We start from the raw sequence: 18991 nt of genomic DNA on the forward strand, positions 1-18991 counted from the left end.
CATGCGGCTGCAACCACTCTCCAACTTTTGGCTCACGAGTTGGAGGAGGGCTTGGGGAAGGAGGAATCGAAGCTGCTCTACAACTTTTTAGCCGAAGATTGGGCTAAAGTCCTCCTTGCTGGGAAGGGAAAGAAAAAAGATGCCAGTTAGTGGCCTCCTGGTGCCTGGTGTTTTTTTGGTTCTCTACTAGTTTTTCTATCCATCCTATGGTGATGGTTTTGTTTTTTCTGTTAAACTTGGATATTGGCTAGAGGTGGTACGATGCGATGACCACCTACATGCCTACTGTTAACTTGATAAACTTTGCTGTTTTTAAGAGTAGGAACTCTAGCATTGATAATTACTGTTATGTTGATACTTATGTTTTTGATGTAAATCCTTATGGGTTTGTGTAGCTCTTTGTTTGTTTTCTACTGGTTGGTTCACCACTGTTGTAAAGGGTTAATCCCCTAGTTTTGGCTGCTTTTATATCAAAAACAAAAGCAAATAATCTAAGTTATCGGTTTGAGTTCGTTTCAAGTTCGGGCTCGAAGAACCGATTCGCTGGTAAGTCAAAATCTTAAAATGGGTTTTGTGTTCATAAGTACAAAAACACACACACACACACACACATATATGTATGTATGCAGCTTGGAAAAATGAGTTAAGATTAGAATGCCACATAGTATTATAAAAACAACAAAAACACTATAAACTTGTAATCTGCATCATATCCATTAGCAACACTAAAATATTAAATTAATATCGAGTTCAAGTATCATTGTTTAGACTTTCAACAATTAAAACTTATGCTAAGTTTCAATCATCTAATGGATTATCTAAATCTTCATCTTCTTCTTCTTCTTCATCAAAAGCATTAGTTGGTTCACAAACTTTGTTGAAGTTACTAGGATCAATTGCACTAATAACATTCCTGCATTCCGAGTTGTCCAACGCTTATTACTTTTTCATTGTACAAAGAGCTTGTTTGTTTGTAATTAACATCCTACTTGAAAAAATGTTATATAAGTAGCTTGTAACTCCATCTATTGAAGATGTTGTTTAATGTTTCAAATATGATTTATCACTATACGAAGCTTCTAATTATTCGGATAGGGGCCATTATTTGTGTTGCCCTGGTTTTTCACCTTGTTGAGATCCCCAAAATTCGTTGCTAAAATCCAATGTTTCCCATCTAAGCAATTAGAGTTTGCAATTCTCATGTTCAATCGTGCCTTGGAAAAACCCAAATTTTTGTGCCCTATTGTCTCATAATTTCCTTTAGGTATTTAAAAAATTTTAACAATAACACCTTTGATCAGGGTGGGAGTTTAAAATAAAAACCTAGTTACTAATGTAAAATATTTTGAAAAACCCTTTTACCTTTCTAAGTTTATTCTATAAGGTTTTCTTTGTTATTTTTGTAACTTTTCACGAAATTATGTTTTTACCCAAGCTTGTGACTCTGTTTTTAACCCATGGTTGCGTTGTGGTTAGCCTATCCCCCAAGTTTCCTATTTGCAACCCTCCTGGTGAGTTATTATTGTAACCGTTGATCTCTTAGAAGATCTACGGATGGCGCATTCTCATGGTTTGAAGATGCAAAGCTTTGAACCAAAGCGAGAGTGACACTTGTCCTGTGGGACCTAAGGAGATGCAGAAATCAGTTCTTTAATAACAACCCTACGATCTTTGCCAAAATCAACAGATGTCGCATCCTCGCAAAATCAAGATGCTCTGTGTTTAAAGAAAGCAAGAATGCGAGATTTTGATGTGTGTCCTTGTGGGTCCCCAAAGCATGGAACAAGGTAGATTTTCCCAATCGTTGATCAAAAGGCAGATCGATGGTCCTCGTATTCTCGCATAATGAAGATGCAAGTAGTTTAAAAAGTGTGACAATATGAGAAATTGACAAGTGTCCCTATGGGCCCATATTACTTTCAAGAGGGCTGAAGAACGAGCATCTTTTCAGTCATAGATTCTGATGAAGATCATTGGTGGTCGTATTCTTGCAAAGGCAAAGTGCAAAGTGTTTAACCAAAGTGAGAAAGCGAGAACTCGACACATGGAATTTGTAGGACCAGCTTGTGTTGTGAGTAGCAAAACGATGATATCAGTGTAGATTTCCAGGTGGCATGCTTTGATTCGCTCTATGTACTAAGTATGACAAAGACTAATAATTTCTCCCAACCGTTAGATCAAGCTATGATCAATGGCTGTCACATCCTTGCAAAATAAAGATGTTTGAAGTTTACCTAAAGCGAGAATGCGAGAATTCACCACGTGTTCGTGTGGGCCAAATTTTGAATAGAGCAGCAGACAAAACTCTTAACCATTCATGTCCCACTAGGTAAAAGGTGATGCAATTTCAAAGTTTAAATCACAGCCGTTAGATTCTGCCCAGATCAATTGCCAGTTTTCAAATTTATAGTGTAACATGCACAATTTGACTATTGGAGCATTAATGGTGTTTCAGGGCAACCTCGTGCGAAAGAATTCTGCATAAAGTTTGTAATTTACTCCATAACTTGTTACAAAGCGAAAGAGATTTGAAGCTTAATAAAGCAGAGCTTGGATTGTGGGTTTTCATGCAGTGAATTGTTACAAACAAATTATCTTGCCGAGATCAAAAAGTTTGTGAATAAGTGCCTAAACTTTTGTTGTTTGAACAGTTCCTATTTTCAAAATTTACTGAATTGATAAAAATGCCTCCACGAAGAGATTTTTTTGGAAAGATGGATTATCAACATAGGAATGTACATGACGATTTCCTTGAACAATTGCCCCTCTCTACCAACGAAATAGCCCAAGGAAAGGAGTTGGTTCCCAAGAACCCTAGATTGATAATTGGTCAAGGTTTTTATGACAAAGGAAATTGGTTGAGAGATGTAGAGACATCAATAGGCAGTTTGGAGTTATTCAGAAAATGGTTTTCGTAGAGGAAACATGATACCCCGCAGAGTAATGTATGGGAATTTGATATTGGTAAGCTGGTTGCCCCTAGTGTTTTTATGGATGATGACTTACTGACAATGTTGGCAAAAAGATATGATCTTGTGCTGAGGGTTGTGAAGAACCACATTGGAGATAACCTTTTCAAGGTAACAACTGGGGTGATCAGAGAAGTCTTCATGCTGAACCCTAACCACGCATTGCATGAACAGATTGACTTGGAAGATTTGCAATCAAGGTATGATGCTCAAAGAGTATACCTTCGGGGAGGACCATTGCAAGAACACTTTGTAAATGTAGGGCATCTTTCACTGGTACTCATACACTAGAGGCCTTACTAAAGAAGTACTTCAATCCTAGGGCATAGTCCCTTTATATTTCCCCTTGCAAAATCTTTGGCATGGACGAGCAAGATCACATCCAAGGGTCTTTAGTTTTTATGATTGCTCAAACTTTGCAGTATGGTATGAGTTCTATTTTTGATTTTGCATCTTACCTAGCTAAGGAGATTCATAATTGGCCAATTGGCATTAGCAAGGGTAAGGTTGATAAGCCCTTTTGCTGGTATTCAATTTTGATGTACATGTGCCCGTACAAGGGAATTTTTGTCTTTGCAAAGGATATGGAAGTAGAGTTAGAGAAGGATGGGGAGAAGCTACGAGTTCAGCTCTGGAGTGTAGACATGACATGGGAGGTCACAGATGCCAGTTTTGTCCATTTTGACAGGTATTTTGCCTCAAAGACGAGGATTTTTTTAACTAGAGACAACCCTAGGATTCCCCAACCCTTATTAGAGATGATCAGACCTAAAGATCATGCTAAGGGTTTGAAAGTTTGAGGAGATATTATCCCTTACTCTATTTCAACTGTATTTATGGTTTCCAAGGGAAACCTCATGTCCTGCCATACCAGGTGCTCTTAAAGGTAGGAATTTCTGAATTCTTATGGTAGGTAGGTGGACTTGATGAGAGCGAGTTGCTGGGGAGATCTAGGGGAACGATCTTTCCAAACCTTATAGTCATCTACAGTTTTGTGCTCACTAAGGGAGGATGGAGACACTTAGGTAAGTTCCTAGATAAATATCAAATGACACAGTCCCATTCTCGTTTTATTGATTCAAAAGGTTTTTATGGCATGTTCAAAGAAAGAACTAAAGCCAAGTCATATGAACAAGTAGTTTACTTTCCTGAAGATATTATTAGGAATGAGTTTTCTTTACAAGAGCAAGAAGTGAAGAAAGAAAAATGAAAAGTATACAGTAGGGTTTTGGAATTTGTAAATGCCCTAGATAGGAAGTATGACCCCTTAGCTGATATTAAATACTAGGGAGATAAGATAAATAAACTAATAGTTCATGTTGTTGGGATCATGCAAACTTTATATGAGAAGAAAGAGATACTAATAAAAGCATACCCAAATCAAGCTAGGGAGGTAGAGAAGAGAATGGCTAATAAAGTAGTAATAAGCCTAGGGCAGTACACCCTACAGAGGAGAGTAGGGTATGTAGTTGCCAGAAATGTGGGGTACAACCTATACCTTTATACAAAAGACAACATTCAGAGAGCCCACCCTCGACACCAGTTGCAAAAAGGCTAAAATTGGAGCAAGGATCTTCATCTAACGCTGAAGAATATTCCCCATCCTAAACCCCTATCCACTTGACGGTGAAGACTACTTAAAGGAGCAATTGAAACAAATAGGGGAGCCTGATGACATTTTGATAATTGGAGCAAGGATCTTCATCTAAGGCTGAAGAATATTCCCCATCCTAAACCCCTATCCACTTGACGGTGAAGACTACTTAAAGGAGCAATTGAAACAAATAGGGGAGCCTGATGACATTTTGATAATTGGAGCAAGGATCTTCATCTAAGGCTGAAGAATATTCCCCATCCTAAACCCCTGTCCACTTTGATAGTGAAGACTACTTAAAGGAGCAATTGAAACAAATAGGGGGGCTTGATGACATTTTGATAACTACATCAGAAGTAGAGGAGGGAATACCTGAAGAACCTCCAATGTCACTCTTGGCCCTTACTGTTGAAGATTTCAAAGGGAAACAATTGATCCTGTTGTAGAGCAGGTTGCTAGAAAATTCTTGGATGATGACAATTTTGTAAAATCTAGGGCCTTCATCTAGTTTTTGTGGAGGAGTAACATAGAAAGTTTTGAGGCCAAGTGTAAAAACAGAGCAACCTAACAGACAAGACTCTGATATAGAAGAGGAAATAAAGACTAATCCAATGCACGAGTTTAGTCAGATAGCCCCTTCATGGGGGAGGCAACTACTGAAGGATTCAGGAGTGCTCATACTTTTGGAATGAGACATTGCTCATGCAATGATTTTTGATGCAGTGAGAAAAGAGAAGGAAACAAAATTCAGAAATGAAGAAGAGGTCAAGGAAGCCCATAAAGGGGTAAAGTATGGTGATGATCACAAGGCCTTAGTCATATGGTCTATATAGAAGAGAGATAAGGCAAGAGTCCAAGAACTCTCAGATGTTGAACACATAGGAAGCTTGGTGGTGTACAAGGTTGGAGAAGTGGACAGTGAGCAAGTTGCTTAGATGAATAAAGAGGTGGCTGATTTTGGTGTGGAGGTAGCTGCAAAAGACAGAAATTTCTTAAGATGAATGCAAAATTTGAAAAGGTGCTAGAGGCATATGATGAGAGGGGAAGAAGAATAAATGAAATGGAAAAAATAATTTCAAACTTACAGAAGCAACAAGGAAAAAGAAAGGTGGGAGAAGAACCTAGCTAGCCTTTAATTGCTTCCTCTGCTGCTCCCTCTCCTTCCCACTGGACCTATAATTGAGATCCTAGATACACCTTAGCATCAAGATGTTTACACTGTAGAGGAATTAGATGAGGAAAAGACAAAGCTTTGGGCATTACATGTAGAATTGGGTATACAACATGAAGATAGGATAAGAGATACTATCTTGTTTTTGGTGGATAGAATTAATTGGCCCCTTTACTATTTCGAGTTGTCAAGGTTGGTAGATGTATGGAAATAATTGGATAGCAATGAAGCTACCTTGAGGGAAATTTTGAATAAATGGATCAGCAGGGAAGATGATATCAATGCTTTATTTTTCTCTATCATTCACAAATCTGATGATAAGATCGAGAAGACTTATGATCAAGCATGGGACCTGCTAAATTTTGATCAAAAAAGAGATGTGCTACAAAGGAAATTGAGAATCTGCTTCTCAAGATATCTTAGTAAAAATTCTGATCTTTTCCCCCATGTATTAAAAGGCTTAGGTGGTATAAAAGGTAAGGAGAAGTGGGACAATGAACTAAAGAAATTAATGAGTGTCAGATTGAATAATGTGGTAAATAAGGAGAACTATATATGGTTTGCAAGAATAGTTGAAGAAATAGTTGAAGTACAATTATTGTTTGATTCTTTCCAAAAGGATTTTGATTAAAAAAAGAAGTTGGGAAAAGAGATCCTGAACTTCAATTGGCCAGATGACACAATTTTCAATAAGTGGATGGCAGATTATTCTTCAGCCTCACAATTGCTATAGGTGGCATCTGAAGAAAGGTTCGTAGACAAGGCAACAATTACAAAGGAATTGCAGTCAGTTGACAAGGCTGCCCAAATAGATGATAAAGAAGAAGATCAGCAAACTACTATAGACATTCAAGTGTCAGAGCCAAGCACAGTAGAGGAAGAGAAAGTGGTCCCACAACCTGAGGAGAAACAGGAAGAAAAAGATCAATCATCAGGTATAGGGGGAACAAGAAACTGCCAAAATAGAATTGGCCCCACCACAAAGCAACTAATGAAGGGGTTATTCTATTATCAAACAAAAGGTCACAAGTATTTTGGTTCTTCTCATGCAGCATTTGAAAGTGACATTTTTGTCTTTTATGTAATTCTTTTGTTCCAAGGACAACTATCCTTTTCCCTCTAGATCTGAACCTTGTTGCAACTCACTATATAAGTGAGTTTCAAAGGCTAGAGGAAGCTTTGAGTTTCTTTTGGCTACACTAAGTTTGTAATTTCTGAGTTGGTCAATGAATATTGCAATTCCATTCCAGAATTGAATAGGAAAGTTAATAGTTGCTGGTCTATTTGTGTTATTTTCTGATAGGGATAAGCACTGAATTATATACAATTTCAAAGAAGTTAATACAAATGCAAAGAGCTAATTTTTCATCCCAAATCTTGTCTCTTCTCTTATTTCCATTCTGTTCTCTGAAATCTAATAGCAAAGTTTATTAAGTTTCAATTGTGATTCATTTTGAATTATATTTCTATTTACTTTTGCTAATAATCTAATGAGTTATGTAAATGCTTACTGTGAATTGGAAGAACCTTATGGTTTTTATTTGAAGATACGATAAGTATGAGATCTGGAAATGAATACTGACAATCTTTTCGCAAAGTGTGAAGATAAGATCTAGAAATAGGTGTATAATTCCTGTGAGTTATAGCCCAATAGATAAGGCATTGGCCATCTTTAGAAGTTGATTTAGTTGGGATGCTTTACATGATGCAGAAATTCATACTAATTAATCATTTAATATTCTATTGTTGAAGTTTAAAATATTAGCCTATACTTGATTTATGGAGTTTAAGGTTTGATAAAATAGCTAGTTATCATATCTTTGTCACCATTGAATTAGAAGAAAGAAGGCTAAACCATCTGTAATTTTTGAAGTTCATGTTGAGAGTCTGAATACTAAGTGAATAAGAATGAATTCTTAGGTAAACCCGCCTGAATCTTGCAGAATTCAAAGTGGAGAAGACATCAAGGTCTTGTTAGTTGGTCCTTTTATTTTGCTGCTCAAAATGCCCATAATGGTTTTTAGCTAATTCCTAAGTTTTCTGACATTGTAAAAGGTTGTTGCAATTCTGTCAAATTAGAAGCCATCAATCTGCAATTGGATATAAAAATTTCATTGGAAGAAATCTTGAGGGCTAGTTTAATTTGATGTAATAAATATCTGAACTGCAACATATTTTGTTTGTAATGTTAAAAATCTTTATTCAAATTTTGTAATAATTGTTTTCTGCACTAAATTATAGATTGCTCAGAATGGTACTGTACTTGGTTCACACTTGGTCTACTTGGGTTTGCCTTGGTTTGACCTAAGTTTGACTTGGAGGAACCAACCTTCTTGGGTTAAAACCCAAATGGAACCCAAAAGGGAACTGGGACCAGAACCAAGAACTGGTTCAAAATTCGCTTGGTTTGAAAGCCCAAGGGGAGAATTGGGTAACTAAGCAAATAATCAATTTGATGCTTTTCCATAAAAATGAGCTCATATTTATAACCCTCATTGGCACAGAGTTTCCCAAATGCAACTTCAGTTAAGAAGCTTCACCAACACAACATTATTTTATAATATTATTATAAGAAAGTGCTCTTATAATGATGAACTTTTAATAAATAATTAATAAATATAAACCGGTACAATAAATAGCCCCATCTGATGGAGGTGATGACCAATTGCCAACAGCACCACTTGCATTGCCAAATATGGCAACTACTTGAATTTGACTTACTAAAAATGATAAGTCCACAACTGAGACCCCCAAATCACCCTGTCAGCTCACAAGGGTTGCTATAGTGAACTGACTCAATCCACTGCTGGAGCTTGCCAAAACTGGGGATATTACATACACTTATAGGTTATATCATAGTTCTTCATTGACCCTTTCTTGTAGTCATCTTTCTTATGTGATAAGAGTTATAAGTTGGAATGGATATAGACCAAATCTTTTGTTTTTTGTCGACCAACTAGTTATGTTTATTGTGAATATGTACTCCAATTCCATCTAGTTGAAGAGAAACATGCAACCTCTTGAAATTGGAGAGACTCAATACAAATTAGCAATAAGAAATTCAGAAGAATGGTATGTAATAATAATATAAAAAATATCCTTACTTATGATGAAATTTTGATTGTAAGATATTGGGGGAACAAATAATTTGTCCATGGAGGTACGACTTGTTGATGCGAGTTTTATTCCACTGCAACATGTAGAATCAAACACTTCATGTTTCATAGTGAAACACCAAATATTCAATCCTCTCTTGATTTAAGGTCATCTCTCATGCTAAGCTTTCAAAGTAAGATCATGAAATGACTTCAAGGTTCCCTTCAACGGTGGATACTCGTTTAGTGAAATAATGTGATTCGTTGGTAATCACTTGGGGGACTTACACTATTTATTCAATGGACATCAATTGTTTGCACTTTAGAGCTAGCTTCACAATGTGCAATGAAAATATGGTTTAACTTTTCCACTTCAGCTCTAACTTAAACTTCTAACCTCTATTTCTACTTCTACCATGAATGCAAGGAAGTGTGGATGGACTTGGACACTACTAGATGTAGCTTAATTAGTGAATCCACCCACCTAGTGCAAGTTTCTAAGGATATACTTAAATGGTTTTCAATTCAATATCTACCCTCTTCAATCCCATTAATGGATGCAAACTAAAATTGGATATCAATTGAAGTTAAGTACTTTCACTAGCTCACCACACAAGGCACTCCTACCATCAGCAAGAGGCTAGTGGCTTAGTTTATATTCGAGTCAAACAAGTAAACATCCATAATTCTTTTATCCAACTAAACTACTAAACAACATGAAATGAAATCCTAAGCTAAGTGAGGAAATATGGATCACCATGCAATAATGCAAACTTGATCACCAAAATTAACCATGCAAGACACAACAATGAAAACTAGAGCAAATTTGGTATTATATTAGCAACAATTCTCCAACAAGTCCTGCTTTACAAATGAGGGGGGTGGGGTTTATATAGGAGCTCCAATTACAATGAATGACCAAGATTGATTTAAAAAAAATAAAATCAAGGGCCCAAATTAATCACAAACCCTATTTAGGGCAACCAAAAGTAGCCAATAGAAATGAAGCACCACAAAATGAGCCAATGAAAAAAATCAAAGGCTTGGGGACCAATAAGAAGCATGGAAGCCGCCTAGTCATCATACAAGTCATCATCCAAGATGTAGACTCCCTTCTCCTTTCTAGCAAGATCAAGGAACTTAAGCAAAATTCTACAAAGTTCCTCCATGTCAATACTATGAAGGCCTCCATGCTATAACTTTATGACTTCTAACTTCTCCATACAATTTTTTATCTTAATTGACCACCTTATCCTTAGGAATTCTTCATCGTTCTTGGACCTTTCTCTTGAATGGATGGACTTTACAGTGCTTGAAGTCTTGGTATTTTCACCTTCATTGTTTGGAATTCTTTTGTCCTCTTCATCTTCGGATTTAATCCTAGAGCAATCCCCTAAACACATTAACATCTTCCTTGGCATATTAAGTCCATTTCCTTTTGTGGCTCGATCATCATCAGGATCACTCCTTGGATGGGACCTTTATCCTTGAATTCTTTGTTTATATCCTTGCTTGATGAAGGTTTGGTCTTGGGATAATTCCTTCATCTTGATCCTTCATCTTCTTTCCTTTATTCCAGCTTCAAATTGCATCATCTTAAAGTGTTGTCCTTTGAACTCAATCGCGTTTAGACTAGTCCTCTTTCATTTTCTATCCTTCACCTTGAGCTTGAACTTGTCTTCCAACCTCTTTTGTTCACTTCTTTGTGACTATCTCTGCTCTTGATCCGAACATGATTCTTGGTACAAAGCTCAAAGTTAGTAAGGATTAAAGACTTAAGAAACTATTCAGTTTAGATCATGAAAGTGCTGGATTGTATCCATGAACTAAACGATTAATTTCACATTTAGTCTTAACGAACTAATCCAAGGAAAACAAGAATCAAAATGCAAGCAAGAATATCAAAAGACCAAAGATCCTTAATACTTGGCCAAACTTACGAATTCTGATTTTCAAATCAGTCATGATAACATCCTCAAATCAGTCCCTTAACTTATCAAACTAACTCCAAATCATGACCTAAGATTTATACAAGACCTTGGAAACAAACAGGAATCCAATCATGACAATGAAGTAGTTGCTTAAAACTTCTGAAGAGAAGTCTACAATTTCATTTTAATTCCACCTATGGCGATCCCAGCGTTCCACATTAAGAAAATTCTATAATCATGGAATCATTGGTGAACATTGAACAAAATGACCAAGCATTAAAATCAAGTTCATGATCGAAACTAATTAAAATTTTTCTGAGGACAAGTCTGAAAATAAGTTGCAACTGATCCAAACCATGCTCAAAATCCATGCACAGTAATTGTTATTAAGGTTGGAACCTGAGTTTGTGCTTATCCACGAGTTGGAACAATAATCCATCACTAAGAATAATAGAATCAGACCTCAGCAAAGTTCTGTTTTTCTGAAGACAATCCATGGAATGTCTGAAAATGCTCACATAACAGTCCTAATTTATCTTAGATCATGACTCAAAATCTCACTATGGAGTAAGAATCAAGTTGGAGATCAAACATAACAGCAAATTCATCATCATCATTCTGAAATTCTTCCGAGGACAGGGCATGGTAAGTCTGGAGACATACCTGCAACATACATCCACTGTGGCAATTTGTATTGAAAGTTAGTGATTCCTGCACAAGAACAAACCCCTAACATAGTAATGATCCTTAGGATGATCTTTCAATTTGGTCACTTATGGGATTTTTTTTTTTTCAAAATCACCCGTGTACATAGATACTTCAGATTTGGTCTGTAACTTTCGTTTCAGACTTTCAGATGGCTTAGAATGTGCCTTAAGATGTTACCAAAAGCCTGTAACAAGGTTAGGATTAGATTGCAAACAAAAAAAAAAAAACCCAGATTGTTTTGATAGAAAATTAGAGTTTCACAGCAGCCTTACCACAGGCTTTCACTGTCCAGTAATGGTTGGAAATGATGGGCAATGGATAGGAGAAGACTCGGCAAACAAGTTTGGACAGGTTGGGTACTTAGGTGATTTTTAATGAATTTTCTGACAAAATTGCCACTGTTTAGGAAATTTTCAGATCTGTGCTTGCCTACCTCTGAGTTGGCCCTCAAATGGCTTCCAGATTGATGTCTAAGGATGGGGGAATGATTTAGAACGAGTGCATGGCAGTTTGGGCACATAACGAATCTCTGAGATTTTTCAAAAAAAAATCCCTTTCCAAGTAGTTTGCAGACCTGGTCTATAAAATCCTTGTCTTTGGCCTTCCAACGACCTTCAATGTCTCAAAATCCACTCTCGATAAGTCTGTAGTCATAGCTAGACTAGTTTAGAAGTTAGGATGAAAATCTCAAGTTTGGCACAAAATTACGTCCATGGAGATCATTCTCAGTTTTCAGTCACATTCATGGCTTACCTCAGAGTTATAGAAAGTCGGGCCTCCCTCTAATGACAGCCACCTTCCTTCCTCACCTAGACTCCAATCACCAATGTTGGATCGTGCCTCACCTTGGTCACTTGCTCCAGACTTTACAGCCACCTTCCTTCCTCACCTAGACTCCAATCACCAATGTTGGATCGTGCCTTTGCCTTTATAAATCCTTATGATTTCTTCTCTCAGTTCATGGCCTTTTAAAGGGGTTCAGCTTGTTGATTTACCTCCCACAAGCAATGTAGGATAAAATTTTTATACCCTTCTAAAGGCTTCTTACTTTACTCCATTAATTTCCCTTTATTTGCTTTATTTAATAATAGAAAAGGCCCTAAAAGGGAAAAACGACCCAGGTATGGATTCCCCCCAAAAATGCTTAAGTCCACATTTCACTCTCCAACACATCATCCATGGATCCGAAGGTCACATCCACACTCTAATTTCATCCATGCAAAGTGGAAAAATCAATCAATAGAATTTTTTTGATCTTGCTTTGCTATCACAAGAGGAAATATCCACCCTAGTATGGACATTATCAACACTTTGAAAAATTTAAAATCCACCCCAGTCCAGACATTTCCAATACTTAGAAAAATTTCCACCCTTCCAAAGTCTCCTTGAGGGAAAAATCAGCCTAGTTAGGACAAATTTGATACTTAGAAAATTTTTGGACTCCATACTCGCCACCTAGGGAAAAACGACCCTAATCTGGACAGACTTAGAAAAAAATGCATAGTCTACTCTTGGTCTTCGGGGAAAAACAACCCGTTTGGATTTTTCCCTGACTTAGAAAAATTTTGAGTTCCAAACTTCCCCCAAGGGAAAAGAGACCCTAGTCCTGACAATTTCTAGACTTGAAAATTTTCAAGCTCACACTTGGGGAAAAATCACCTCTTGTCTGGATTTTTTGAACACTTGCAAAATTTTCTAGCCAAGATCCTCTAAAGTGGTGGAAATATATGGTAGTCCACTTGACCTTGAACACTTGGAACTTCTTTTGGGAAATTCATGTGTAGTCCAGATTTTGGCGAAAATATGAAGGGAAATTCATGTATAGTCCGGATTTTGGGCCAAATATGAAGGGAACTTCATGTATAGTCTGGATTTTGTATTAATTTATAAAGAAAAACTGATTTTCCTTAGGATTTTTGCCGTTTTACGTGTGGAAAATCAATTTTTATAAGGATTTTAAGGCCCTTATGCATGAAATATGCCTTTACACTGAATTTTGGACTAATTGACTAGCCAAAATTTACATACAACTAGGATTTTACATTCAACCCATTACAACATGATCCCGATAGACTTCAATTTTAATGTTCCCACTTTAAAATCACAACTTGGACATTTGGCTTTTTGCGTTACCTCTCAGTCTTTAAAGCCCTAAATTGCCAAACCCTAACGGACCTAACAACTACGAGAAAAAACTTAAAAGAGGGGGCCCTCATTTGCAATGGGGTGATGGTGTGAAAATCTCACAACACGACCATGTATACGCATCTTCCTTGTATTGGTCTCAAAGAGTTCAAACACTATGAACCTGTCTTGAGATGAATTTGCCAAACTCTTTTCTAGCATAATCCACAACTTTTGGATGTGAAAAGATTCTTTGGAATGCTAACTCGTATCCATGAGGAGCTTTGCTATCTCTATATGATGCAATTCTTCTTGTCAAATAATGTATCTGTGAGCTGTAATGGTTCAGCTATAATGCATATGCAAAGAGATGCACATGTCAGTCCGTTTTGTTCTAAGAGTGATGAATAATTTTTTTTCACACTTAGACAAATGCTTCTTTGTAGTCATTCTCTGTTTAAGTTATTGTGACCTTTATTTTTTCTACAAAGGAGTAGTCACCATCATAGATTTCCCCCAATGGCCAACCTGTATTAATAAACCTGATCATACTCATGATAGGCTCAATGGAATTTAAGACATAATTCACATGGACCTAATAATAATCATATAGAGACTAGGATCAATGACCTGACCTTTTGCGCTCTCTCAAAATCAGATTGCTTCCAAACACTCCATTGGTATTCAAGGACCATTCCACTCGATGCCTCTTGCACCTTCACAAGTTGTCTCAAAACTATTCTTCTTGATGCCAAATTTGTATGAGGTACTTCTGGTCAAATACTCAAAACAGTAGTTTCTCCTCTGAAAGACAGTATGTTTTTTGTATTCTCTTCTTCATTGCAAGGAAAAAGAAATCCATTTAATATATGAAAGACATGCCATATTTAAGGGCATGCACTTGGAAGTTTCTCCTTAATCTGCAGGTGAAATGATTTATATAATATCTATCAACAGAGGTTGTAAACTAGGACTTGTTTTATTCTTTGTATAAATCTTGAATGTAGAGTAGCTTTTCTTTTATGTTTACTGGAGAGGGCATGAGAATTAGATGCTACCAGTATACTCGATTAAAATTTCTTGGGAGAAGCATCCACCCAATTTAAGATCTCGACAGGAAACATTTAGTTTGAGCAGCCCTCTCAAGATCAGAAATCTTGAAACCTACTAGGCAGCTATCGATCTTGTCCAAAAGAGGGTGATCACTGCGATTCTCAGCAGTTGGACAAAAATATCTTGTCATGAACTTGAATCTGCAATATTCTGGTCAGCAAAGCAAAGCCAGTTGCACAGAAAATCATACATATGAATTTTCTCAACTAATAAATTTGATGAATATTAATCTGAAATTTACACGGAGATATATATGCACCAAGAAAACACTAGCATAGTTTTAATATATGTAAAGGAGTCTTGCAATCAATTATTGAAAATTTGAGTTTGGTCTATATTTCCCAATTTCTGAATGGAAGATTGAGAGTCACAAGGCAGATTTGTCGTGATAGACACAAAGTATTTACATCTCTTAGAAAACTAATTTATCAATATCGGTCAAATGTTATGGAAGAATAAATTAACAGACAAGTGCTAGGAAATATATTTTGCACCAAAAAATAGTTTTCTCTTGAATGTATATCTCAAGCTAAATCAATATTCTTGAACTATTTACTGTCATCTCCATCTGCTAAGCAGCATATCCAATAAAATAAAAAAGGATTTATCTTCAGCTGCGCAGAATAGTATCCATTACAATGTGGCTTCGAGCTGGTCCAAAAGCTGTCAATGAATCTCCCTAATTCTGGATATCATCCGAGAAAATGCATATATGATCCTAATTTTATAGCATCACTTGGGAAATGAACAAGACTAATCATGGATAGAATTTTTAACTCTGCCACATCATATGCCATTCAATCTAGGAACCATTGGGTCAACCTCATAGTTATCTGAGGAAAAAACAATGTGATAAAAGAACAAAATCTGTTTTACCTTTTTTATCGAGTTTCATTACTAGACTTAGCTGCTGGTTTGGATTCAGGAACGGATGTGGGTTCGAGATTCATGTTTGAAATTTGTCCATTTTTTTCAGTTGGGCTTGGATTCATTTGGGTTTGTCTGTACAAGTTTTGTTTTAAAATATATATGTTTGTGTGTGTATAACCCTGTTTAGATAATACTGTAACTTTATGTGAATATAATATTTTTTCAAGGTTTAGATTTTATGTAAAGGGATGTGCCCCCTCACTCCCTTTATTAAATTATTTTTCTGTAAAGGAGGAAAATTTAGAGAACCTGTTGGGTTTTGGGGTATGGCTAGTCTAGTCTCTGGGATTTTGATAAATACCCCTGACATGTCTCCAAATTCGACAAAATATTGAGAATGGCATTAGGACATTGCTGACCCTGCATACTTGAAACATCTCTTGCTGGGGACATCCCTTGTTTGGCCCAAAATGCATCCTTAGGTTTCATAGTATGGTATCATTTTTTGTTAATTTAATTAATAGCCAGGTAACATTGGACAGTTGCCTTACCATTAGCTCCTTACATTTTCTGACCTCATTTATTGATAATAATTTAATATGGATATAGGGTATATGATATTTTGTTTTCTGCTTGTTGTGCAGTCCATGCGTTGCATTTCAGACAAATGATTTAAGCACTGGTTGGTACTGTGGAGGTGGTAGGGAATATTTATAATGTTAGTGTTATAGTGTGGATATTATAACATTTCATACAAATGATTTCAGTTTTCAACATTTGGACTGGAATTTGTCCGAAATTCCAAACACTGTCATTATAACATTACAACATTACAACTGATACACTGTCTGAATTAGAACTGATATATTTCAACCCAAATTTGTCGGAATTCCATCCGGGTTTGCATGACATTGTCAAAATTCGTCGAAAGTCGCAGCAAATTCGCCCAGGGTCTCGTTCGCTGAATTTGAAATGATTTTCTCTGACTGATGCCAAATTTTCGACAACTCCAAGTTGAATTCGAATTGTAAATGAGATGAATTTCGAACCCTAGGGTTCTTGAGCGAATGTGGTAACGTGTTTACTAGACATGACAAGAATGAAACAGAACAACAAGATTATATAGTTATACTACCAACGTTTTGGAATTTTGTAGTTGAGCCCTATAGCTAAAGATCCATGTGCAGAGATCTAGAGCTATGTTAGCGGGTTCAAATGTTTTATGGTCAGGCCAGGGTTGGTTTCAAACCAGTTCCTGGTGTGGGTCTTGCTAGTTCGTCCAGGCCAAACCCAGGTCGAACTAGAGCAGACCCAGGCAGATCAAGTGTGAACTAGGAACATTTCCACTGAGGAACATTCTACAATTTAGTTGGGAAACAATTATTACAGAATTTGAATAATATCTTTAACATTATTACAAAACAAGATTACATCAAAGTAAACTAGCCCTGAAGATTTTTTCCGGTGAAATTTTTATTTTCAATTGCTGATAATGATGCCCATCTGGTTAATTGCAAGCATTCTACAGTGATAAGTTATATTTTAAACATTAAACAATATCTTCAATAGGTAAAGGGATTTGCAAGCTACTTTTTAACTTTTTTTCAAGTAGTATGTTAATTACAAACAAACAAGCTCTCTGTACAGTGAAAAATTAATAAACATTTAAGGACTTGGAAAGCAAGAATGTTAGTGGTGTAGCTAATCCCATTGGCATTGGCACTGTCTTTGGATTAACTAATGCCAAGTTCAACTGATCCCATTGGCATTGGCATGATGAAGAAGAAGATTTAGATAATCCATTAGATGATTGAAACTTAGTATAAAGTTCCAGTTGTTGAAAGTGCAAACAATGATACTTGAACTTATAAGTTTTTTGATGTTGCTGTGATGCTATGATGACAAGTTTATGGTGTTATTTTTTAATGATACTATGTGACATTCTAATCTTGATTGACGCTTCTAGGCTTGTATATATATAAAATTTATACATGTTTCTGAACAAGCAAACCCAAACCCTATTTCAAAATTTTTCTGTACGGGCAAACTGGTTCTTCGAACCTGAACTTGAACTGGCAACTTAGATCTAAAGTAATAAATTATACATCCAGAACTTCAATTTTTATTTGACTTTAAAAAATTGATGAACCTTAATCTTTCTTATACATTTTGAATGTTTATTCATTATTAGCTTTGTTTCATTCAATTTCAATGGCTCAAAAGCATTTATGTATTGGTCTTTTCATCAGAAATTATTTGTCTTTTGATCTAGCTACCAGATCTTTTGAGCTGTTCATTTATAGTTTTGGTTTGGTGATATTTCTGGTACAGGAAAATTTCAGCAAACATCAGCTCTGATCTCCATTTCACAGAAATTGAATGAACTTAAACTAATAGCAATATTAAATTCCATGTTACATGCAGGTTGGTAACAAATAAGCTTTCATGGCAGTATTAGCAACTACTGAGATTTGCGACACATACCCTGCTCTTGTGGAAAGTGGTGATCTCCGTGTCTTACTGCCAACTTTCCAGATATATGGTGGTCGTCGAGCCTTTTCAGGGCCTATAGTGACACTTAAAGTCTTTGAGGACAATGTTCTCCTGCGAGAAATTCTGGAAGAGAGAGGTAATGGAAGAGTTTTGGTCGTCGATGGGGGAGGAAGTCTCCGATGTGCCATATTGGGGGGTAATATTGTTGTTTCAGCGCAAAACAATGGGTGGTCTGGAATAATTGTGAATGGTTGCATACGAGATGTCGATGAAATAAACAGGTGTGACATTGGGGTGAGAGCTCTGGCATCAAATCCACTGAAAGCCAACAAGAAAGGGGTGGGTGAAAAAAATGTGCCAATTTATATTGGTGGCACTCGTATTGTCAAAGGGGAGTGGTGCTATGCAGATAGTGATGGTATCCTTGTTTCACAGAGTGAATTAATCATATAATTACTTGTAAGTGGGTAGGGCAATTCAATTAGATTTGATTGCCCTAATTTATGGATTCTTAGAATCTAGTACATCATTAATCTCAGTGCACTTATTATCTTGCTTGTGATTGCAGTACTGAAGTTTATCTCCTTATATTCATGCACACTATATTTATTGTGTACTTTTTTCTGCAATCACTATCTATCAAGCTTTGTTAGAGATCTAAGCTCCCTAAATCATTTTAGACTGGATGTTGTTTATAGTTTTAAGAGTTCATTTTTTCTCAGCCCCAAAGAACCAACATTACAGTGTAATGGATTTACCATGTAAATATATTGTTTACAGGGTTGTGATCTACTGCTTTTTTAAAAAGAAACTGTGTGTAGAGGGAGCAACTTAAGTTAAAATCATCACTCAATAATAAGGCGACTCTTAACATAGAGAGCATGTGTTTAAGAATGCAAGAAAGATTTGGACTCGTTCACATC

General features: G+C 36.3%; 1 protein-coding gene across 3 annotated transcripts in view; it reads left to right on the forward strand.

The window, feature by feature from the left end:
* LOC149580137 (putative 4-hydroxy-4-methyl-2-oxoglutarate aldolase 2) overlaps positions 1–18697 on the forward strand; it is a 74842-nt gene extending 56145 nt beyond the window's left edge. For 2 of the 3 annotated variants that reach the window (XM_089789706.1, XM_089789715.1), the window contains exon 2: positions 18000–18697. In XM_089789706.1, coding sequence (XP_089645832.1) covers positions 18021–18521 — 501 coding nt within the window. In that variant the 5' untranslated portion in view covers positions 18000–18020 and the 3' untranslated portion in view covers positions 18522–18697. Of the gene's footprint in view, positions 1–17906 lie in introns of all 3 variants that reach the window. The other variant, XM_089789710.1, reaches the window with a different exon arrangement.
* Positions 18698–18991: the final 294 nt, after the last annotated feature.

Source organism: Cupressus sempervirens, chromosome 1 (assembly GCF_028749045.1).
Source record: "Cupressus sempervirens isolate cs-2001-9-10 chromosome 1, ASM2874904v1, whole genome shotgun sequence".
In the NCBI taxonomy this organism is placed as follows: Eukaryota; Viridiplantae; Streptophyta; class Pinopsida; order Cupressales; family Cupressaceae; genus Cupressus; species Cupressus sempervirens.